The sequence below is a fragment of the Zerene cesonia genome, chromosome 14 (genome assembly GCF_012273895.1).
Source record: "Zerene cesonia ecotype Mississippi chromosome 14, Zerene_cesonia_1.1, whole genome shotgun sequence".
Classification (NCBI taxonomy): domain Eukaryota; kingdom Metazoa; phylum Arthropoda; class Insecta; order Lepidoptera; family Pieridae; genus Zerene; species Zerene cesonia.
Genome location: NC_052115.1, coordinates 3,139,928 through 3,163,847, shown reverse-complemented (window position 1 = coordinate 3,163,847; position 23,920 = coordinate 3,139,928). Strand labels below are relative to the sequence as shown.

Genomic DNA, 23,920 nt, shown 5'->3' with positions numbered 1-23,920 from the left:
ATTTATGGTATTGTTACGTCTGAACTATTTACCAGTGTCAGTTTTAAAGGGTTGGATAAAATAAATTTGGTACAATAAGTATAATTTTATAAGCACGCCTATAATCAATTCACATTTTAAAAATCACAATCTCATTTGGCAATTGATAAAAAATAAATAAAAATTAAATCCAAGAAATTCATTATTTCATCGAACTTTGTTGAAATAATAAAAAAGTTGATATCCGCAGGTAAACATCAGTTGTGACCGCGAAATATGCTCAACATAAAATTAATATTAGTACAGAAAAAAGAAAATAAAATGGAAAACACGCGTAAAGTTAAATTAAACCTATTCATTTGAAATGGGGCCAAATCGAGTCCAAAGTAGCTATTTATTAAATTTTATTAAGCACATTAATTAAAACATCAATATGAATATAATTTTTTAAGGGAATTTTCAGTTTCATTTACAGTAGTAAATGTGCCGGGTAACGAATGGCCGTTATTAGGCTGCTTAACTTTTTAGGAGCTGCCATTTGAAAATTTGATATGTCAAATTCTGACAGACTTCTGAAGTTTTCACTATTTGTAATTGACTTTAGAACGCGGTTTGAATTTTGAAAATAGTGCAGTTTGTATAAGATCTTTAAAGTTTAAGCACTGTCCCAGAAACGCGAATGTGAAGATGAATTAACTTATTTGAATTGAATAATTGAAATCAGATGATGAAACAAGAAACGTTTTTAGTAGGAATTTTGAATAAATTGTAAATGTTATAACCATCATGTCTAATTACTTATCCATAACCGATATTTTAGTCAGTAATGAAAAAGTACCGTGTAAGTTTTTACACGATCTACCAAAAATGGGTAAGGACATTGAAATTAATCTGAAAAATTACGAGTTGATCTAAAAGTGCTAATTAATTTCAATTATTGCTTGTTGTAGGATTTTTGGACCCATCTTGTACGGAAGAGGACTTGAAAGCTGGAACAAATTTAGAAATACCATTGTGGTTAGCCGAGTCTCTTTCTTCCAGAAGACCACCACTTGCTAATGTAGATTTACCAAAAGTTTATAAAGAAACTTATAGAGAAATTTTTAATGCAGATGCTTGTACTGTAGACCTGCATAAGCTTTCACAATATTTTTATGAGCTTGGCTGTTATATAGCTAAACATGATATAAAGGGAGAAGTTGCATCAACACTTGTAAATGTAAGCATATTTAGCAACATCATAACCTTGAAATTATCATGAAAACTGGTAGAATAACTCATAATTTGATAAGTTTGAGAAACAAAAAGAAATAGTAATATTTTTGTTTTTATTTCAAAATGAGTAAATGATAAATATAACTCAATTCATTGTCATATGAATCAAGTATTGTTCAGTACTGTTAGAACTGTAGCTTCAAGTATTCAAAATACTTTTGTGTGGCTACTAAATATGCCGTAAAACTAAAAAAAAAGAGCTATAAGCTGCATCATATCTAGATTTTATTGAAAATTTGTGTGTTAGTTCTGAGGATGACTTTAATATGTAAACGCATATTATCTGGTCTCTAGTAAATAACTTGAATGTTAAAATCCCCCTTTAACATAAACATTAAGACAAACTTCATTTTACAGACATTCCGACAGCGTTTCCGAATGATTCTCTCTGCTAGTGTATCAACAGATTCAGTAAATGCTGTTCAACCTTTATCTGCCAGTGAAAGAGTTAGGACTGCTGCAGCTATGATTACTGAAAAAGCCCTCTCTGCATGGTTGAAAAGAGGCGATTGCCTGCTTACTACTGCAAATATGGTTGCTAACCATAGAAAACGAAAACGTGCAGAGATGGAAATGCTATAATAAGCAAGATTTATCATCTTTAAGTATATCAATAAAATATAATTTATTCTTACATTTTTTGACAATTATAACTTATTTGCTGTATTTCCTTTCTATAAATTTCCTGTTTCAACTGTCTTTCTCTATACAAAGCATTAAGGTGTTGTTTCGGTTTCGTATAGAAATACTGTCCGGTAGGATTGGGTGTCTAAAAACAACATTTTTAGTACTAAATTTTTAGTGGGTTTCAATTCCTAAAAACAAAAAAAGTATCTGGTTTGAACTTTGAATAGAAGCCAAAGTGTAAATGGTCTTATGAAGTTAAATTGACAAAAAATAAAATCAAACTATTTTATTACACTTACACTTAATATTTTTACAATATTTGTATTCCAATTTCAAAATACATTCCTGTTTTTATTTCTTATAAATAAGTTATCCTATGAGATCAATAAACAGCAACTTAACTTGTTACAAGAATAAATATTATCTTATTACTTTATGTCACATTTAATCACTAGGTATATTAAACAAATGACTATCATACTGCAATTAACACTTAAATAGATGAATTAACACTGTTATTATAAAAAATGTCACATTACTACAGTAAAACTTAATTTATAAAAAGCAGTTCATGCCTGATCATCACAGCACTCCTGGACTTCGTTTTCCTCATCCACATTTGTATTTTTTACACTAAACAATAGTTCTGATGTACACCTGTAAGGGTGTATTGATTGTTAACATCTGTCATTCTTCACAGATGGATTGAGGTCGTGGAAGTACGCATGAGCCATTGCATCATCAGCTGGCATTCTTAAAGCTGGGTTGCAAGTCAATAGACGAGCAAGGAGATCTCTACCCCTAGCAGACAGTCTTGGCACCACTTGGGCTAGCCCCAAGCTTGGTTGATATACTGGCAGTGGCTTGTAGTCTGGTAGTTGTGTTACACCAGGCCAGGTTTCCTCATTTGGTGTACCTGCGAATAGAAATTTTGTAATCTGCTTTTAATTTAAATTTTGGATGGCCAATATCATATGATTTATTCAATATAATGTTACTTTTTTCATCCCTTAATAATTAAATGTAATCACTTAACTTCAGTATGCATTTAAAACTGGCAAATAACAAGCACATAACAATAATGAAACATAACAACAATATTTAATATAATAAAAAAAAAATTATAATTGAACACTTACCAAGCAGTTTAAAAATTCTTTTTAATTGATCATCAACATCTGACCCTGGGAATAATGGTCTACCAGAGTTAGCTAGCTCTGCAAAAATGCAACCAGCAGACCACATATCTATACTTGTTGTATACAATTTGGCCCCAAACAACACATCAGGAGGGCGATACCATAGAGTTACTACTTCGGCCGAATAACACTTTACTGGAATACCAAAAGCCCTAGCCAATCCAAAATCGGCTAATTTAAGTTCGCCATTTTTGTTGATGAGTAAATTCTGTGGCTTAAGGTCCCTATGCAAAACATTATGACTATGGCAAAAAGCAAGCCCTCTAAGCAACTGATACATGAATGACTTCACCACATCTAAATCTATTTCACCATTCAGACTATCAAAATATTTCTTCAAGTCTTGATCACAATGCTCAAAAACTAGGGTCAATTTTTTTTCACTATGTAACACATCATATAATCTTACGATATTTTTGTGTTTTAGTTCTTTAAGGAGGCATATTTCCCGCAATGCTGATGACGGAACCCCCTCGTCGTCATCATCTAGTCGGACTCTTTTCAATGCAACTATTTCGTGAGTTTCTTTATTTTTGGCCTTAAATACAGTCCCATAGGTTCCTTCGCCAATTTTTTCAAGCTTTTCATATTTCTGCATGCTTATGCTTTGATAAAAAGCAAATTACAAAACTTTAAAAGCAGAATGTAAGTGGCAAACGATTAGCAAATGGCAAAAATTTTGATATTTTGCGAATAATTAAAATTATAGCAATCGGCCTCGGCAGTGGCACTTGTCAGTTCACACTTGTCGTTGTCAACCAAATGTCAATGTAACTGTCGATTTAAATATACATTTTACAAACAAAATAATCATTAAGTGCTTAGAAATTTTTAATTATTCTGTTATGTATGCCTATGAATTTTGTTATAAGTTTAACCCTGTCCTTCTCATTTATTCTATTTATATATATTTTTACATCGTCTTTATAATTTCACTATTATTTTGAAAACGAACTCACTTACAAACTTTAACGATTGAGGAATGATCCCACAGCCACACAACAAACTATGTCACAAAGTAATTAATTTATTGGCCATAGACATAAATGCACACTTTGTACGAATGTTATGAGAGTGTCGAGTGACCTGCACAAGTTCAATAAAAATTAAAAAATACAATCACCTGTTAATTGTCAGTGTCAGTGTCAGTGTAATTAAAATGTGTATTGTGTAAATGTCAGAAAGTTGAATTGTCATCTGTTGTAAAATAAAGAAATACCTAAAAAACCCAGTACAGTACATAACTAATATCGACAAGCAGAGTTGGGAGGACTTTATAATATACTGTAATAAGGTATATGAAATGTATTAAGAGCGTTGTTTGCAGTGCAACGTGGTATTTAATTATTTTTTTCTGTGATATATAAACAAAAGGTTAGTGATTGATTTTGTTTGGAAATTATGTTTGTTTTGTGCGTAACTCGCGTTACGATTACTTTTTTGTTGCGTAGTTAAGTTATGCGTAAATTAAAATAATTTATATTCGTAGATGAGTGAAGGTGAACCCACTTTAGTTGACAAGTCGGAAAGTAGTTCTTTTGAAGATTTAGCTTCGGCAGCAGCTCATGAAATAGAGGAAGCTAAATTAGCAGAAGCCGCTGAAAGAGAAAAACAAAAGGCACCCATTGAAAAGACCGATGAGTGGCAGGATCTATTGGGATCTGGAGCCATCCTGAAAAAGGTACATTCAAACTTATTTAAAATGAGTATCAGTAAATACCGAATGATAGGAAAATGAAATGTCCTAATCTTTCAAATCTTTCAAAATAAAATAAGCTTTGATAGTATTTACTAGGGGTATTATTATTTCAACATAAATTACAGATTATAAAGCAAGGTGATGAGTCCGAAGATTTAAGGCCTCAAAGAAATGATATATGTAGAATTAGTTATGAAGTAAAATTACGCGATGGAAATAAAGAAATGGTAGAAAAGAGGGACCAAGTTAAAATTTATCTGGGTGATAATGAGGTATGTTATTTAATATATTTAGTTTATTAGCTATGAACATAATAATTTTCTATAAATGTCATAACTGGCCTTCTCTTGAGGCTATATACAATTGCAACACAAGTTTTGTTGGTGTCCATGATATGTTTACTGAATTATTAATGGCCAATATGTATGTGTGTGTTTATTGATTTTAAATCTCTCACTTGTTGAAATGGTTTCATGTTATTATGTTAAGCTTTAGTAATTGGTTTTAATTTTAGAGCATGTTTTTATTTTATGCAATTGGTGTATATATGAAAATAGCAATTGTATTAATTATATTTATCTTATTATTTATATTTATACTTTATATTACATGCTTTTTCTTTAAATTATTTTGTTTGTGACTAGTTTATTTGGAAATATGTAAAAGTACACTCAAGTTGTTTTTTTTTTTTGTATCAAATATGTTTTGAAGATGTGAATTTGAAATTTCATTCAATAATTATATGCATGTAATGAAATGCAGTGAATGTTCTACATATGGCATTGCAAATATCTTGTTTGTTATTTAATTTACTATGTTTACTTATTTGTTATAGTTGCAATAAGAATTATCTTATTAATCATGTGAAGATTTATCTCACGAATATTAGTCTCCAGACTTATTGTTAGATACACTGGTGGAAACCTTGAAATTTTTGAAAATATTTGTTGTTAATTTTGTTTGGTAGATCAGCCTCTTGTGAGTTTGAGGTCATAGATTTACTTTTAATCTCTTGTAACTGACTTGTTACATTTCAAGTAATGATATTTGAGTCTTCAAACTTCACCTTTACCTTTAAAGGTTTATATTATGATATGAAATGAGTAAACTTGCTAAATGACTATATTGAAAACTTAAATAGAAAACAAACCCATTAAGATATAAGCAAAGCATTATCTTATCATAACATCTCCAGTCCCTTATCTACGCTTATTTGTTTTATTCATATAATTTCAGATACTTCAAGGGCTAGACTTGGCATTGACTTTGATGTACAAAGGTGAAATATGTTTGCTACAAATCGCACCAAGGTTTGCATACGGCGAGACTGGCTTAAATCCAGGAGACAGTTTGGGTTTGGTTGGCGAAATAGATAGCCCCAAATACGATGGACCCCCCATAGGGTCAGATACTTGGTTACAAGTTAGACTAGAGCTACACGATTGGACTGAAGAGCCTGATCATGATACGCTGCCAATTGCTGAAAGAATGCAAATAGGGTGAGTAAAGAATATAGACTATAGGCACTTATGTGAAAATTAATTTCCCTGGTGAGGTATGGACCAGTAGTAATATGTATCATTCACAAATATAATACTTCTTTACAGACATATATATGTAGTAAGCTTTCTGTGTTCTTCCAGATAAAGATTTTTTGTTAGTGCCCATTTTATGACATCTTGGTTCTACACTATAGTGATATTGTAATAATTCTTAGTATATCACTGCTACAACAATATACCTGCAACATATACATACATAGCTTAGTATTTATTCAGAATCACATGGCCTTAGCCGCAAGGAAGTTTTTTGTGTTTCATTTTGTATTTATTTGCTTTACTATACAAAAGTCACATTTTTATAGTAGAAAAAGAATGAAGGTCAATGAAGTAGGTAGTAGTAAAAGTAAGGTAGTAGGTAGTAAAGGTAGTAGTCACCCACTAAGAATCGTAATTACAGAAGAGGTATAATTTTTAAATAAATTTTATTCTTAACAAATTTAGTCTTGTCTCTTCAATGTATAATACAATAATTAATGTAATTAACCTTGGAAGACAAAAATAGTGTAGTTGTTTTTTTTTTCTATTTTAATACATATTTGACTTTTAGTTCTACAGTGTGTAATATTAAACTTCAAATAATAATTGTATAATAAAAACACATAAATCAGTAAGCATTAATCATAATAAGTTGTTTTAACAAAAATGCGTTGATTAATTTATACTTGAAATTACGAATTTATTTGTATACGCAAAAATTATGTCAAGGTTAAAGATTTATCTATTTTGTACAAAACATGTGGGTTTTTTATGTCAATTGGGCCACTATATATTGTAGCAGCTTTGCTCGCGCGTTTCTTGATTTGAATAAATTATAAATTATATTTATAGTCTATATGTAGCCAAGGACTAATAACTGCATAAGAAAGAAACCAAATTGGTGCGGCAGTTTTTGCGTGAATGTGCCTTGCATTTTTTTTTGCTTCGTTTTACTTACATTAAGACCTCTAGGATTTTTTTTTAATTTTATTTGATGTACGGAATGACTTATAGTTTTATCATATGTACTAGCTGCTGCCCGCAGCTTTGCCCGCGTGCTCAAAATATCTTGTCATGGTACGAACAGTCATCCCCTATTTTATCCCTTTGTCGATTGAAATTAGCAAAATCATTTCTTAGCGCTTGCTTTATTATAATGACTATCTACATGCTAAATTTCAGCCTGATCGGTGCAGTAGTTTAGGCTGTGCATTGATAAATCAGTCACTCACCTTCCCGTTTTATGTAATAATTATACATTCATAAAACAATTCAGTTAAAAGCAAATGATTAGTGTAGAAATTATTGCATTAATGATCATTATTGTTCATTAATGATTATTATTATTAATTATTTATCCCAAGGCCAATTTCATAATTTGCGTTCACGAGGTACACATATAGTCATAGATACAAATAGATGAAGATGTTAAAGAATTTTTTAAAGAAGTGCAATAGTTCCTGAGATTAATAAATATATGCATAATACACATTGAATTTTCGTTCATAAGCTTTAATATAATTTTCTTTATCTGAAATCTCGGCCTTATTAATCTACTTAAGATAATGAATAATGTTGATAAACTCAGAACAATGACCCATGAACAATGATTATGTGTTATTAAATTAAAAAATCTAAATATTTTTCTTTATATTATTTGTTGTCGTTGTAGTTTGTTGCATAATAATAATACACAATGGTGTAAGCACAGTTTCGTTTAATTCTGAGATAGCAAATCTCATTGCATGTAGAGCTACAGTTATTACTTAGTCATGATGTAAACTTATAAATATAGATCCAAAATAATTACTTTTAATGGATACATTTTATATGATAAGAAATACTTTGTATTAACTAATTAATCTCATACTTTAGTTACATAGTTAGATTTTGTGAATTCTTAAAATAGGTATAAGCTTTTTCTGTATATTCGGATGGTATCATTTTATAATTTTTCAACCTTTCCGCAGTAATAAGTGTTTTTTTCAATTAGCCTTATTATTCTGGTTTGGTTAAATCTAATATATAAAATTCTCGTGTCACAGTTTTCGTTGCCATACTCCTCCGAAACGGCTTGACCGATTTTGATGAAATTTTTTGTGCTTATCCGGTATCTATGAGAATCGGTCAACATCTATTTTTCATACCCCTAAATGATAAGAGTAAGGCAGAACAGCGTTTGCCGGGTGCAGCTAGTAGGTTATAATATACTGTATGGCCTATGCCATCATAATAAGCTCTGTCTTGACCTGCTCCAGAACAAAATCTTTCCTCTTGGACTGAATTGATTACTATGCTCTCTTATTATAAGTCGCCCATGTTCCCATTGATCTTTTAAACTTTTTCAGATAAAATCTTTTTTTAATGGATTTATTGTATATAAGTATTTACTGCATTATAGGAACCCTTTGCCCTTTTGAAGTTAATGTAGGATAAATAGATAATTCTTTATTGGTGACAAAATTACTATAGGAAAAATATATAGGAAAGAATAATATATCTAAATAAGTAAAAATGTATCTTAATAATGACAATATCATAAAGAGGATATTTTTAGTTTTGCTTTTCTCTTGTAAGATACGGCATGCACATCTTTTGTCTCATTGGATTGATGATCTCATGCTATATCATTTATCGGAAATTTTTCATATTCATATTAGACGTTTAATGCACACTGCATTAGATGTCTAATATGGATACGAAAAAGTTCGTTATTTAGTATAAGTCGTGCATTTGATGGCATTTGTTTGGGACATCACTTTGTCTTATTGCATCGTTACAATGACAGAATTCGGCGGCGTTGCCGTGGCAACTGGTGGTACACGCGCGGCGAGGCCCAGCTGGCGGTACAGCTGTACCGGCGCGCGTTGGACGTGCTGGACGAGAGCGAGGGCGGTATCACGGACCCGACCGCGAGCGGCGAGCTGGCGCCCACGCCGGACGACCTCATGGCGCTGCTGGAGGAGCGGCTGCGCGTCCACAACAACATGGCGGCCGCGCAGCTAAAGGCCGGCGCGTACGAGGCCGCTTTGCAGGTGTGTGGGGGATTTTCGTTTTAGAAATATATTTTCTTGTTTAATTGTACTTTTCTGTATTTTTTCCGTTGGATAATAATTGATAACCGCACGTTTTTATTTATTTAGGGCAGGCAGTGATTTCATAGATAAAATAAATGTTAAAAGAGTGATGACGGCAAACCCTACTAACAACAATAGGGAATAGAATATCCGTGTCAGCGAGACTGTCGCCCGCGCTTACTTGCTTTTTATTGTATTTAATTATAACGTCAAGCAGCTTTACTCATGACATGATATCCCCCCGCAGGCCGTGACGCGCGTGCTCACGTGCCAGCCGAACAACGCGAAGGCGCTGTACCGCAAGTCGCGCATCCTGACGGCGATGGGGCGCGGCAGCGAGGCGCTGGGCGCGGCGCGCGCCGCCGCCGCCGCGGCGCCGCGCGACGCCGCCGTGCGCCGCGAGCTGGCGGCGCGCGAGGGGCAGGCGCGCCGCGACCGCTCGCTGGAGCGCGGCCTGGCGCGCCGCATGCTCGCCGCCGCCCGCGAGCCCTCGCCCCCCAAGCGCCCCTCCAGGGCCAAGGTCACGAGCGATTTCATTCACTCATTATTTGTTAATTTTTTTGTTTTTCTATTATCGTAAGGAATGAACGACTGGACGACGACGAATGGACTGGGAAAGATGAGGATAATGGAAACTAGGCGCTTGACCTTGATTTGCGGAAACATGCTTAAGTTCTATTAGTTTGTCAAGTCACTGAATCGAGATAGGTTACACCGCGTTGTAAAATGTGAAGCGAATTAAAAATCTGTTAGTTGTTTCATTTTTTATTTATTCATAAGAAAATTTTGTTAAAATAATGAATAAAGTTCTAAATCAAGTTTAATTGAAAATTAACCAAAATTTATCCAAATAAATTTTTTTATTTAATTATATGTATTCATTTGAATACATATAACGTGCGCTGGTCTGTAATGAATATATTACACAATAATAAGTTGGGCAACTAATAACAGATGCTAGTGTGGGGCTCGCTGCTGCTGAGCCTGCTGGTGGGCGTGGCCAGCGTGCTCGTGTACCGCTACAAGCACCAGGCGCAGTGAGACACGGGCCCCGTGAGTACACACGCACTTTGTTCCAAACTAGCTGTGCCCCGCGGTTTTACCCACGTAGAACCAGATGTTCCTTAATAAATGGGCTAACATTGAAAGAATTTTTCAAATCGGACCGATAGTTCCTGAGATTAGCGCGTTCAAACAAACTCTTCACCTTAATAATATTCAGTGGGACAAAAATAATTGAAATAAACATTTTGACTCGTCGTGTCGTGTACTTTGTATTAGATTGAGTCGGTATAACATCAAAAAATCATTTTTTTTTATTGATTTAATGCCGTAGTTTTTATTGGATCCAAATTGTAAATAAAAATGGAAAATAATTTCGTGATCTCTTTCATTAATTTGTATGAACTAATTTTTATTATTTTACTATTTTGTAGTACACAAGACTTGTAGATAAAATAACATACATTTTGTAATTGTTCATATAACTTTATTTTTTATCGTTGCATGTGAAGTTACAGGGTTGGCACAACTCTTTTAAGATACTAATTTATATTTCTTTTTTTCAGGCGACTGAGGCGTAACTTAATGAATGGGGATGGCATGTAGCTGATTAAAATTCTAACTTCCACATTTTTATAAAGCTAAGCTTTATACATAGAGAGGGATCACAAAACAAGAGATTCATCTCGAGGAGTTGATTATTGAAAATATATCAGTTTAATATAATATTTTGTAGTAAAATAATAGCATATAAGCTGATCACTTTTCCGATTCGCTCCTCTCTGATTTAGCAAATGGAATCGTTACAACTGGCTTTGTAACGATTTTTAGTTTACTTTATTCATTTTTATTCACAAAAAATATATCAAAGTTTACATATTGTATGATATTCAAAGTTTTAGTTGTTAGCTAGTGCCAAAATCACACTCTTAATGTTATAATATGTATTTATTAAATATAAGTAAAAGTATTTTATCTTCTACATTGCTTAAAGGCAACGTATGTGAAATCCCCTCTGGTACATATTTATAATAAATATATCATGTTAAATACAGAATACGTAATACACTGTAAAAATATTTTTTGAAACTTTATAGTTTAAGGCTTAACTTTGAACGCATTCCAAAATAAATTAACGATTTAATTGAAAACGTATTTTTATGGTGCTTTATTTTTAACCGCATCAGGCACTCGTATGAGCATTTCCAGAAACATATATAGCTATTTTTATAGTACAAATGTACGAACAAATTATTACTTTATAAACTGTGTTGGATTCTTTTTGATTAGGTCACTTGACGAATTATTATTTGGATATTGGTTTGGTGTAGTTATAATATTAAATAGTGGAAAAATAGACCGGTGGTACTGTATAATAAAATTGTTGAAAATTAAGTTTTGTTTTAATAACATCATCACCATCATCACCTGTCACTTAATTAAGAGTCTGATGTAAATTTTCGATGATAATAAATATTTAAATGTTCATAAAATTGTTCTAAATAAGACACACATTGCCGTATATGTAAGTTTGTTTATTATATTTTAATTATAACAACGTGCATACATCGACTTTTGTATAGATAATAACAATAATTACACAATATTCTAGTTCAATACAAAGAAATATATAAACTAAAAATTGGTAAAATGCAATAAAAACACTAAATAGTACATTTGAAATTTGTTATGTACAGCTGCTCTTGTCACAGATAAGTAAATAATAATAAGCTGTTGCCAGCTCTCGCAAGAGGGAATTAAATTTTCTAAGTCCCTGACATTTTCTAGATTATGTACATAAGAGCCTGCGTGGCATTATTAAGCTTTCGTTATGTCATAGCGGGCAACTGAGCTGATGGTTCGCCTGATGGTAAGCGATCACCACCGCCCTTAAACATTCGAAGAGGTACCCTCTGCTGATGCGCTGTCCGCTTTTAGGGGTGAGGGAAAAGGAAAGGATTGACTGGACTGGGACGGGTGAGGAAAAGAAAACGGGCCTTCGGGTCGTCAACGGATCCCTGCGTATAATATCCGTGGTACCAACGTGGGCGGTGCATAGAGGTTGATACGCTGTCCGCGTATCTAAAACCAGCCATTCTGATCCACTGTCTCTGTATTTAAGTTGAGAAAAATATTGGACGAATTTTGATAAAATTTGGTATAACATAGATGGTACGTAGGCTAATTTTGTCACCTTGGACACATTTATTTCATTATTATCAAACATTTGAACTTTCCATTCAAAGGTTCAAATCTTTTTTATAACCCACCTCATGTCATAAATACTAGGTAACATTTATAGTTACGGGTGCTTTCGATAATAAACACACATTAACTTCTACAAGAGGTAGATATTGAATGCACGAGTATTTGAAAAATTATTAAATTTGTAAAAATTATCTCAAATTGAAAATCATATTTTATAGATCCATTGTTATATATTTAATTATCTTTGAAAAAAAAATCTATTAATAAGAAAATATAATATATAATTGACCTTCAAAGAGTTGTAATAATAAATTATTTTATATAGCAAAATAATGGAGACGTTTTTATAAAATGTATCACAATTGTGAAAATTTAGAAAAATAATGTTAAGATGTATTATTAAATTTATACTTTGCACACAATGATTGTCATATTATTAAACTAGGTAGGTCGTACTCTAATAATAGCCATTACAAAATACACATTAAAACAATGGAAAAATAAATTATATTTACTTTTATTTATAAAAACTATACCGTAAATATAGGAATGTTTACTGAAGATATATTAGCTTCTATATATGAACATTTTCAACGTGATTTCAAAAAAAAAAGCCAAAATTTTTGAAAAAAAAAAATACTAGAACACCTTATTTATTTCAGTAAAATTAACGAATTTACTATAGTTCTAGCTTAGCCTGTTGAAAGCATATCCTTAAACATCTGGTAACAATAATAATTGAACATACATTATACTAATCGTCTTGTAGAGTTTGTGTATATATCTTTTAAATTACCTCATTGGTATACAACACTCAGTAAAATACACTAAGACGTATAATGTTTCTTTTTTTTACAACACACACAGTCACCGTGAGAACACTTTCAATTGCACCTTATCCGTGGTGATAATATCTAAGTTATCGGACTTCAAAAACTTATACAGTTGTCTCTGCCTCTCCCTCCGCTCGTGTAATTTATACCTTGTACACTTGCGTTTAAGTCTATTTTTCCTTCTCGCGAGGTTTCTCAGCGTCGGGCGCTGTAAAGGCCTTCCCTATGATAATCTTTTATATGTGATCGATCTCGAAATCCAGCTAACAATATGAGTTAGAATATTGATTTCTGCAATCGTCGTTAGGGCTTGTACCGCAAACACTGTAGCGACGAAATCGTAAAGCAGTTTAGGGGAAAACACCGACCATACGAACAAATGGTGTCGGAATATGAAGGCTATGACGCAATAGGTCGAGAGCTGGTACACCCGCTGCAGTGCCATTATGTTGGTCACCCGCCAGACTGAATTGAGGTACCTGGAAAAAGTGTTTAGAAATTATGGGTTTTTCTTTATAAATAATAAGGCCTAATTTTTGCACAAAAACACCGTAAAGGCTTTTGTCGCGACAAAGTTCGTGCGTGAAGTGTTTTAATTGACTGTGAGACGCCGAGCGGTTTGAACGCGTTTGATTGAAATTATTAATAATGGATTGGAGTAACGAGAGGATTTTAGAATTCATGCAAAATTATGAATAGAGTTTATCATAATGTTTGGTGCAATCACCTCGGCAGCGTGTCGGCTTGGGCGGCGCGCGCGCAGAACAGTGCGGCGCCGGAGAGCGCGGGCGCGGCGTACGCGTGCAGCCCCATGCGGGCCGCCACGCGCAGCGGACTGTACGCGCCGAGCCCCACGTAGCCCGAGCCGAGGTCCACGGACGCGAGGCTGTTCGAGTTGCCCTGGATGTGGACACGCACGGGTTTTAGCCGGGGTACAAAAAAAAATAATAAATTTTTCAAGCTCGCGCCTCAGCAATCGGAATTTCTTCTACTCTTTCGGTTTTATGTGCCTAAACGACACTCCACCCCAAAGCATTTCAATGGTAGTAAAAAAATAATAATAATACTCATACATTTTAATGGACTTGATTGATCAAGATGAACAGTTTGATTATTAATAATAAATCATTTTAATATTATATTCCTGTCTCCTTATTATTTAAACGCATGTCAAATCCAAGCAAAAAAGCTGTTTACGATTCCCATTGCAAAGTGCAAACTGTTAAAAAAATTGACCAATAAGATCAAACAAACAATTCACAAACTTACCTGATAGAAATAAAACACAGCACCGATCCATATATGAACGAGAGCCAGCCCCAAGGTGTCAGCCACCTCCGTGTTCCTACCGGGCCTCGAATCCAACAACTTATGGTCCAAACACTTAGAAGTCATCGCGCACGTCACATAAATACTCGGCACCATGATCACATTGTGGGGACGCATCAAGAGTATTATAATTAACATCATATGGTTGTACATTATGTGAGACAGCGACCTAACCAAGTTTAACTTCACTTCGTCCACATTCCAGGGTTCCTCCATGTCATCGTAGAAGTAATCTTCCGACTTCTCTTTCGGTTTGCTGTAAACGAATTTATTCGAACTGGGCAATTGGTAGCCGCACGCTTTAAAAGCTCCAATGTATGTGATTATTTCGAAAATCGTTTGCGCGTTCAGAATCCACCAGAAGACATCTACGATCAGGATGTTGTCCCAGGTTTTTATTGCGTCGAATGGAGTGGTTAGGGCGTCAGTCGTGATGCGGTAGCAGAGTATGCATACAGTTGCGAGTATCGTGAGGACGGAGTGTATCTTCATGTAATTGTTCATGTATCGAACATTCCAGAGGCATATGGCGAGTGTTAGTAACGTTCCTGAAATAAGAAATCATCCAAGTTACACAACAGGAAACAAAAATCTTCAAGGAGAAATTCAGACGAAAATAAATAAGTGTAGTAACATTATAAACAAATGACATTTAAAAAAAAAATGCGAATGTCATCTCGATCCGATAACGACGTTGAATTACCGACACTTAATTTGAAACAAAAATAACCGACTGCTAATAACATTTTGGGTGCATATAATAGGATCGAATAAATTTAAGGTATTATGAAGAACGATCAGTAAATAAATAGAGATTACTTACCAACAACAAGGTGTGCCTGTAAATAGAATGAATTCTCAGGCGCATTTAGCCAATCCGCGGTATCGGGCAGGAACAGCCACCTGTCCCCTGTCTGGTTCATTGTACGGAGATATCTGCGAAAAAATAATAGTTAAATTGAGCACTGTTATTACTACTTTTCAACCGACTTCAAAAAAAGAAGGAGGTTAACAATTCAACTGTATTTAATTTGTTATTATTCATATAAATAAAGAGTACTACTCACCTATGCAGAGCAATAAGCAGCACCCATTTGGGAACAATCCCAATACCGACAGCGCTCATCCGACTCTGTAGCTCCGGCTTGTCCTGCACCTCCGTGGCGCCCCAGTACCGCTTGCTGAAGTACATCACCACCACCACAATCGTCCGCACCAGCACGAAGAACATCAGGGTGTTCCAGAAGAAGTACCACGTCATGTGCTCCTCTTCTATGAAACTCGTCCCGAAAAACGACCACGTGTGGAAGAGGGTGCCGATCACGAGGAGATAGTCTATAGCGTTCAGTTCCCGCAATGGGGACAGGTCGCGAGTCTTCTCCATACCGCTCTTGATTATGAAATACGCGACGGTCACAACGAACGCCGTCAGCGTGAACGCGATGGACCACAGGGGGTTGAAAGAGCAGAACTGGCTCTTGGTTTCGGTTATGAAGCAGCCGATTGTGAGAACTGTGCCGGATATCGCGAATATTATCGCGAACGCGACGACCGAGCCGAGGTTCGTCTTGTGTTGGTCGGTGACGCTTATTTTCCTTTGGTTGTCCGGTTGTAGAGAGTATAAGGTGACGAATAGCAGGGCTACCATAACCTGAAACGGAATGGCACTTAAATATAAAGTCAGAATATTTTAAACTATTAAACGATTTTGATGACGATTACACGCTCATAGTGAAAGAAAATATTATGATAATAATATAATAAATACTTTATATAGATTGTTATTATATTGAGTCCATGTCGGAGATTTTAAATTAACTTGCATTCAATTAAAAAATGTTTATAATATGTTAACTTCTGAGAAATTCATTGACAATGTTTCGCCCACATTATGCCTATGGTATTGAATATTCAATTACACTACATGTAAGACGTCCAATTTATGATTTATCCTCTTTCAACCATGTATCGATTTTATGAATTTATTTATGATAATTTTACTTTTACATTTCAATATTCAAAACATCTTGTTTTGTCCGCCTACAATTATCTCAAGTCCTCAAAAAATCTATATAAACACTAGTTGCGCCCCGCGGTTTCACCCGCGTAAGTCCGTATCCCGTAGGAATATCGGGATAAAAAATAGATGTTGGCCGATTCTCAGACCTACCCAATATGCTTACCAAATTTCAGAGGAATCGGTCAAGCCGTTTCGGAGGAGTATAGAGACTAACATTGTGACACGAGAATTTTATATATAAGATAAAATTAAAAATCTTCATATTCACACTAACCAAATACAGTAAAACAGTGGCTAATCCTAAAGAAAACATATCGAAATCAGTCGTTGTCGCCGTCAAGTATTTGGACATCTCCTGCAGCGACTCCTGATAGAATTCCTTAGCTATTTTGGCCGCACTTTCTTGTCCCGTGGAGAGGTAACGCGCGAAATTACTTTCGGCACGTTTAAATTGCTTGAAAAATTCTGAAACACGTTGAACAAAGCATTGTAAAAAAAATATCTTTAGTATTTTCTTGTGTTTGATTTTACGCGAGTATTATACATTTGGAAATTAAAAACTTTTTAACGGATTTTAAACACGGTCACGTGGTCACGTGACCACGCTCGCTGTAAAGTGTTCGCAACGTCGGGTTAATAATATAATGAATAAATCGCGTTTAAAATCCGTTAAAAAGTTTTTAATTTCCAAAAAATATCTTTACTAATACAAATTATAGTGTTAAGTACATATTATAAGAAGCTGCATAAGGCCACCCAGTAAGGACTTGTACCCAGTAACGATTGCGACATCGCGCACACCTGCGGTTCCAGAGAGTATGACGGTGAGACGATGCTCACTCTTGGTCCCAACATTGAACCGGAAGGACGTAGTTAATTAAGTTAGATATAATTTAAATGTAATTTTTTTACTACAATAAATTATTGTTAAGTAAATTTCGGTTTTTTTTTTTGCGTCTCCGCGGGTCTCCGTGGATTTAATTATAGTGCTAGTGTTTCTTTGTCTTAATTTCACGTCGCAACGGTACAATTACATGCTTTGCTTTTTGGGTCTGAAGATACTGATCTACATTCAGATGTAGATCAGTATAATCCTAATTTTTACTTCAGTGAAACATCTCATTTCTATCTGAAATTTCCTGAATCATGCGAGCGAAAAGCTAGTTATTTTATTTTATTTTTTAAGGATCACAAATGGTTGTTACATGTAAACTTAAGCTACAGATCATTACAATCTGAATCAGTTATAAACTGAAACACTACAAAACCCCTAATGCATACTAGGATATGGTAATCTGTGAAATCGCATAGTGTCTATATCATGTCCTGTTAAGATATTGAAAGCTTATCACAGCTTCGCACGTATTGGCTCTGGGCAAAGTAAAATAGCCCTTATCACCTGGAAATAGAGTAGCTTATCGCTCGTAACGAATTTTCATGTTCAGATCAGTATGGACTTTCGGAAATCCGTATCTTGTCTGTCCTTGCTTACACAACTACAAGGTTTAGCTCTATATAAGTTTACAAAGTAATAATAAAGTATAAGGTTGAAGACTTACCAGTATCAGTGGGTAGTCCCTGCTTAGCGTTGTGTGCAGCGATCACATGCAATAAGTACAAGTGTTGCCTGATATCCGCCGGCATGAGCGCGGGCAGAATGTTGCCAGTGCTGTCCCCCGGTATTGGAGCATTCAATAGCCATGCTATCGTTGGAGCCACGTCCACTTGGGCCACTGTTGGGCCTGGGCCGGAGCTGCATAAAAAATTATCAATCAAAGATATATCTGTACTGATATAATTTATTAGTTTGTTTGGTTGAATGCAGTAATCTCAGGACTTCTTTGCGTCGTTTTGAACGCGTCTTTTTACCATACCGTAGCAATCCAATTTCTTCTAGTCTTTCGGTTTTATGTGTCTGACGGACACCCCAAAAAGATGCGGGTTCGAATCCCGCCTCGTGATCAACTTTTTTCTATTCTCTCCAAATGTCTCCTTCATAAAGCATTTTATTTCATTCATGCTATTAAACTAACAATTAAACATATAAATATATTTAAAAGCAATAACTCACGCGTGTGGACACTCAAAGCCACCGCTCTTAACAACGACAAGAGGCACCAGCACCTCGGCGGCAGACGCGCCTCCGTGCCCGCCCGCATCTCGCATGCCGTGATCCCCACATATGATGAGCACACCTGTGTTATCCTGAAAAAATAACATCATATCATCATCATCAGCTCATATTCTACTCATGGCTGCAGGGAGAAGAGCTAGATATAGCTATGATTAGATTACTTATTAGATTTATAGTAGTCTACAATAACCTATATACATAATGAACACTAAATAATAATTTCATAGACCAAAAGCTACTCTAAAAAATTGTTGCGTACAAAATTGGAATTAACAAATTGTTTTTGGTCTATCTGTTGTAATTATGACTACACACATAAAAATATCGAAAAGCTTACCCATTTTTGCATAGCTGTATATATTTTCTTTACAATGTCATCCATTTCTATTAGTTTTGGCTTAATCTTAGGACTCTTCGCACCCTCTAGGTGTCCAATATGATCTAGACCGAGATAGTGAAGTACTAAGAAATCAAACTTTGCTTTTTTATTATCTTTTGGGGTGAGGATAGTATCCAAATGTCGGGTGACATTGTTGTCTACCTGAAAAATGTTTTTTGATTTAAGAAAAATTTCATAAAGTTTTTTTTCATTTACATATAGAGTAGTGAGTACACACATTAAATTTATTGTTCATATTGAAATGTTGATTATTTTTAATTATACATATATTTCGGAAAAAAATACAGATAAAATCTTTATCAAACATACATCTAACATGCTCAGGATTAATGTACCTCTGTATAATCTGTGACAAAGAACGACGTAGTGCCGTCATGCTCCGACCATAGACCAGGGAACAGTCTCAGCCACGTGTCGTCGCCATAGAGCACAGAGTGGCACCCCTTAGCGTGGGCAACACGAAGCACACTGTCACCTCGGACGGCTGGCGCTCCAAAATTCAAAGCGACATCCGCGAATGTCGACACGCTGCCAGTCATCATGGCCTGATTGTGTAAAAAAAAGTTATAGATATTGCCATGTAGACATGCTATAGATAATATAGGATGGAAATTAATTATTTTTATTGAATACTAGACTCGACATGTGTCCCGTCCTATTGCGAATTGCAAAAGCAATGAAGATTAAATGGTCATTAAATTTTCATATACTTTTTTTGACAAATGTTTTTAAATTTTTTATTTTGATAAGATTTTTATACAGACAATATAACAACTGATTGTTATTACAAATACAACAAAAACATTAGAAACGAAATCGGTCTAACAGTTCTTACATGATATTGTAACCAAAGGAATTACGGATTATTTTACTTATATACATGTATGCTTCTTATGAACCATAAATGGGGAACTGTAGAACTAAACTGAACTGAACGTAACATAATTAATAATGAGATATAACATGAAAACATATTTAAAAAAAAACAGCATAACCATACTCAAACACCAACATGTATACACTTGCAATTTGTTTGATTTATAAAGCATTTGAATGCTATAGAACTAAAATTAAATGTATACACATTTGTTAGGCAGTTTTACAGGTCAGGTCAATATCATTTGAACATGCATGGGTTAAGTGCATTAAATTTTATACTTTATTACTAGAGTCAGAAAAGGCAATTTAGCATGAAACACAATATTATGTAAAAGTGCTATTAAGGTATTGATTTCAAATAGTGCTAACATGTTAGATGATACAAATCCAATGAGGAAATATCACTCTTGTTTTCACTTTCTAGCTTATTTATAATTATTCCTGTACATTTTATTCGGTGTTTGTCAATGTATGGCAAGAATCATCGGACTATTATAAGAATTTTATAACAAAAACACTTAAAACATATTAGTACTACAATTTTGTGTTTAATTAAAATAATATAAAGTACAATTATATGTTATTAACCTTACCATTCATTAACACCCAAAAAGGTTAGATTATAGCAAGGCAGACACTCAAGTCATTTGACAAGCCATCAAGCACAAATCACCAAAGAAAAAACTTTATTGTACTGTCCAATACAAAGTAAAACTATTTAAAAAATATGTACTTATATGATTTTCTTATTTTTAAGCCAAAATTTTTTGTGTAAACAACTGAAAAAGCATGTTTTTTCTTTGGTGTAAGCACCAATGAAGCAATGTGTAGTTACATAAAGTGACACTTGCGAATATATCCCGCCAGAAGTTTATTGTGCGCCTCCACTGTGCCTTTTCCTTCTTACGTTCGGGTGACTGTATAATCATAATGTACAAATAAATTATTTCTGTTTTTCTAGCTCATAAATTAAATGCATAAAATTTTTTCTTTGGAACTGTGCAATCTTTAATAGGTATCTATGGTACATTAATTATGAATATCAGATAGGATATAAATCAACTATATAACAATTAAAATAGTGCAAGTTGTTAAACTGCCTCATTATAGATATTTCATAATTTTATGACTCGAGTATCAACATATATCTTTATATATTTTATCAAATACTTATGTCTAATATTTATAGATAAGTAAATTGTTATAAAGATATTTAATTTCACATGTAGGACACATTTATATATAGCATACAGTTATATATAGTATGCAGTTTTCTAGGTATGATTGTCTGTTATTAATTGTATAAATCATAATAATAAATATATCTCATTTCTATTTCCTATATTTTTTATTTTGAACGGTTGGACATGTCACATATTATATAGATAATCTTGCGTATACGTACATGTATACGCAAGATTATCCCTATTATAAAACTAACTATATGTTGTATACTTGGTTTACCTTTATCCTTGGCATGGTAACAGTTGGAGGCTCAGCTACAGATACGTAAATGCAAGCCGATTTATTTTTAAGCAGCTGTCCAGTGTATGGCATGTATTCCTCTGTTGCAAAGTCATATCGGAGTCCATCTATCACCATTAATACTACGCTGTTTTCTCCAGAATTGTACACTTCATGGCCATCAATGCTGAAATCATGTTAATCTTGGTTACTTAATATGTGGTTATTGAATATATAGGACTATGTCTATCCAATCAAATGGTTTTATTATAATTTTTAGTATGTGCTAATCACAGTGATTTTTTATTTTAATTTAAGGGGACAGAAAAACTCATTATTTGGAAGTATTACAATGTTTAGTAATTTTTTTTAAATCTAGTGTCTTCATACAGTTCAAACTCCAAGAATTTTGTGAGGATGTAGACTTTAGATTATATTAGATATCAAATTATATACTTCAATTATGTTTTACAATTTTAATTTCATTATCTGACTAGCTTATTTCTATTCAGAAAAGTACATTGAAAACATTGGTCCATACCTGACTCCTTCAATGAAGTTCGGCAAGTCGTCCTTATGCGAGAGCTTTCCAGAATGATATTTTAGAGGAAAGAATCCATACAGGAACAGAGAAATACCTCCTAGAGCTATCAGAAGCAGCCAGAGACCAGTCCATTTGTGCAGCAACCACGTCAACATGTTGCCTATCGAGTATCACTTGCGGCGCTCTTAACCGGTATGAGTAAACAAATACGCCTTACTGCATCATTTCCTTTCAGTGTTACTTTTCCCCACTTGCGTTAATTAAGCAATTTACCTTTAATTATTGTATTGAGAAATTAGGAACAGTGCCAATTAGGTTATGTTACATACCGGGAAATTGTGTGATATATGTAATAGAGATTATCTTTCTACAAATGATAAAGACGAATTGATCTAATGTGTACTTATTGGAATTTTAAGTTAATGTATATATTTTAAAATAGATAGCGATGTTATGTCACAAGGTGTTGTATAAAATGCAGAAGAGAATTAATAATGCACGAAATCATAGAATTAATATTTTATGATAAAAAGTTGTTTACATATTTTAATTTTCATAATCAAACAACTCAACACAAGGTTAAAACTTACAGAGTTCAATCTGTCAATGTCAGTAATCAGTTTTGTACCGGTAAACCGGTTACAGATTCACAAGAATTCTGACATATATATAGATATCTAATACAGAATGACTACAAATCTATGAAACGATTTTTATGAAACATATAACTTTTTACGAGTTGCTTTTTAATTTTATTTATTCTTATTATAATATGATCGATGATGAAATTAAGCATGATCTGCCTAATTTAGAAACACACTGTTCCACGGAATATTTCAGGCCCTGAATCTCGTACGATGTAGGTAATGTATTCGAATCGACGGGATAGATAATATTATAAATAGCACGTAAAATTTTTATACCTAGTTCTAGTGATGTAAAACTGAACATATTTATTTATTTATTTATTTAATGGTTTACCAGTTATTGTTACACAGATAAACAAGTATATATCAAATCATTCTTAATGCTAAGTGTACAATTTTATGTAGGAAACCATCACAGGCAAAAAAAAATTCCATTATAATGCTATTTTTCTGTTTTGAAAAATAGGACACTAACATGTATTTGACCACATAAATTATGGCGTAAGAACTGAGAATCTTCGTGGAATGGGTTGTGATTATAATGTGTTCGCTTCAAGATGTGCCGAACCTCGTCTTGATACACGTCGTATCGAAACACAACAATATTGCTGGAAACTTTGTTTTAAATTGTTCCTCGGATGAGAACATTTCAACATGTGCTATCAAGCTCAAACTCAACCATTTACTCATTCACCTAGATTTCCTTACCTGACACCATATTCCATAGGACGTGATACTGTGAAAATAACCCAATCCAAGTAGCACAATATATACCTAATCATGTTCCTCGTTTCATAGTCATAAAGCTATGTAATTAAGTTGTAAAAATTAAGCATACGTTATTATGATTTTATAATGTTCGATAGCTTAGGTATGAAATACTTCACTTTTAAATGCTGGTCGTCCGGAAACCTGTAGGCCGACGCATACAAAGTTTTGTCAAAACGCCCAGTTTTAGAAAGAGAAGAATTAATCTGGGTAATTTCATGTTAATATATCCATACATACTTATAAAGTTATGGAGTTTGTGAGATAATAAAAAGTAATCTCCAAAACGTTGAACGGA

The 23,920-nt window shown here is 33.9% G+C and overlaps 4 protein-coding genes across 6 annotated transcripts; 2 read left to right on the top strand and 2 right to left on the bottom strand.

Annotated features, from left to right (window-relative positions):
- The first annotated feature begins 568 nt into the window (after positions 1-568).
- LOC119831862 (DNA replication complex GINS protein PSF3) lies at positions 569-1,890 on the top strand. Its single transcript, XM_038355417.1, has 3 exons — positions 569-850; positions 930-1,198; positions 1,612-1,890. Exons 1-3 carry the CDS (start codon positions 766-768, stop codon positions 1,834-1,836), a joined length of 579 nt encoding a protein of 192 aa, XP_038211345.1. The 5' UTR covers positions 569-765; the 3' UTR covers positions 1,837-1,890.
- A 262-nt stretch (positions 1,891-2,152) lies between these two features.
- LOC119831861 (cyclin-dependent-like kinase 5) lies at positions 2,153-3,837 on the bottom strand. The gene is made up of 2 exons (XM_038355416.1): positions 3,021-3,837; positions 2,153-2,797 (listed from the first exon to the last, which is right to left on the bottom strand). The coding sequence occupies exons 1-2, from the start codon at positions 3,676-3,678 to the stop codon at positions 2,559-2,561; spliced, it is 897 nt and encodes a 298-aa protein (XP_038211344.1). The 5' UTR covers positions 3,679-3,837; the 3' UTR covers positions 2,153-2,558.
- Positions 3,838-4,237: 400 nt separating this feature from the next.
- On the top strand, positions 4,238-11,791 carry LOC119832020 (peptidyl-prolyl cis-trans isomerase FKBP8). Of its 2 annotated transcripts, none has more exons than XM_038355605.1 (8): positions 4,238-4,374; positions 4,570-4,761; positions 4,905-5,051; positions 6,016-6,278; positions 9,106-9,352; positions 9,642-9,914; positions 10,349-10,447; positions 10,963-11,791. In XM_038355605.1, the coding sequence occupies exons 2-7, from the start codon at positions 4,570-4,572 to the stop codon at positions 10,433-10,435; spliced, it is 1,209 nt and encodes a 402-aa protein (XP_038211533.1). In that variant the 5' UTR covers positions 4,238-4,374; the 3' UTR covers positions 10,436-10,447; positions 10,963-11,791. The 2 variants fall into 2 exon arrangements, with proteins under 2 accessions (XP_038211533.1, XP_038211532.1); XM_038355604.1 differs by having other exon boundaries at positions 4,258-4,454.
- A 1,160-nt stretch (positions 11,792-12,951) lies between these two features.
- On the bottom strand, positions 12,952-22,814 carry LOC119831872 (GPI ethanolamine phosphate transferase 2). Of its 2 annotated transcripts, XM_038355438.1 has the most exons (14): positions 22,798-22,814; positions 22,205-22,480; positions 21,664-21,850; positions 21,051-21,116; positions 19,656-19,865; positions 19,258-19,461; positions 18,858-18,991; positions 18,346-18,539; positions 17,061-17,251; positions 15,834-16,417; positions 15,590-15,702; positions 14,707-15,314; positions 14,165-14,337; positions 12,952-13,916 (listed from the first exon to the last, which is right to left on the bottom strand). In XM_038355438.1, exons 2-14 carry the CDS (start codon positions 22,360-22,362, stop codon positions 13,661-13,663), a joined length of 3,078 nt encoding a protein of 1,025 aa, XP_038211366.1. In that variant the 5' UTR covers positions 22,363-22,480; positions 22,798-22,814; the 3' UTR covers positions 12,952-13,660. The 2 variants fall into 2 exon arrangements, with proteins under 2 accessions (XP_038211366.1, XP_038211367.1); XM_038355439.1 differs by lacking the exons at positions 21,051-21,116; positions 22,798-22,814 and having other exon boundaries at positions 22,205-22,785.
- Between the last annotated feature and the right edge of the window lie 1,106 nt (positions 22,815-23,920).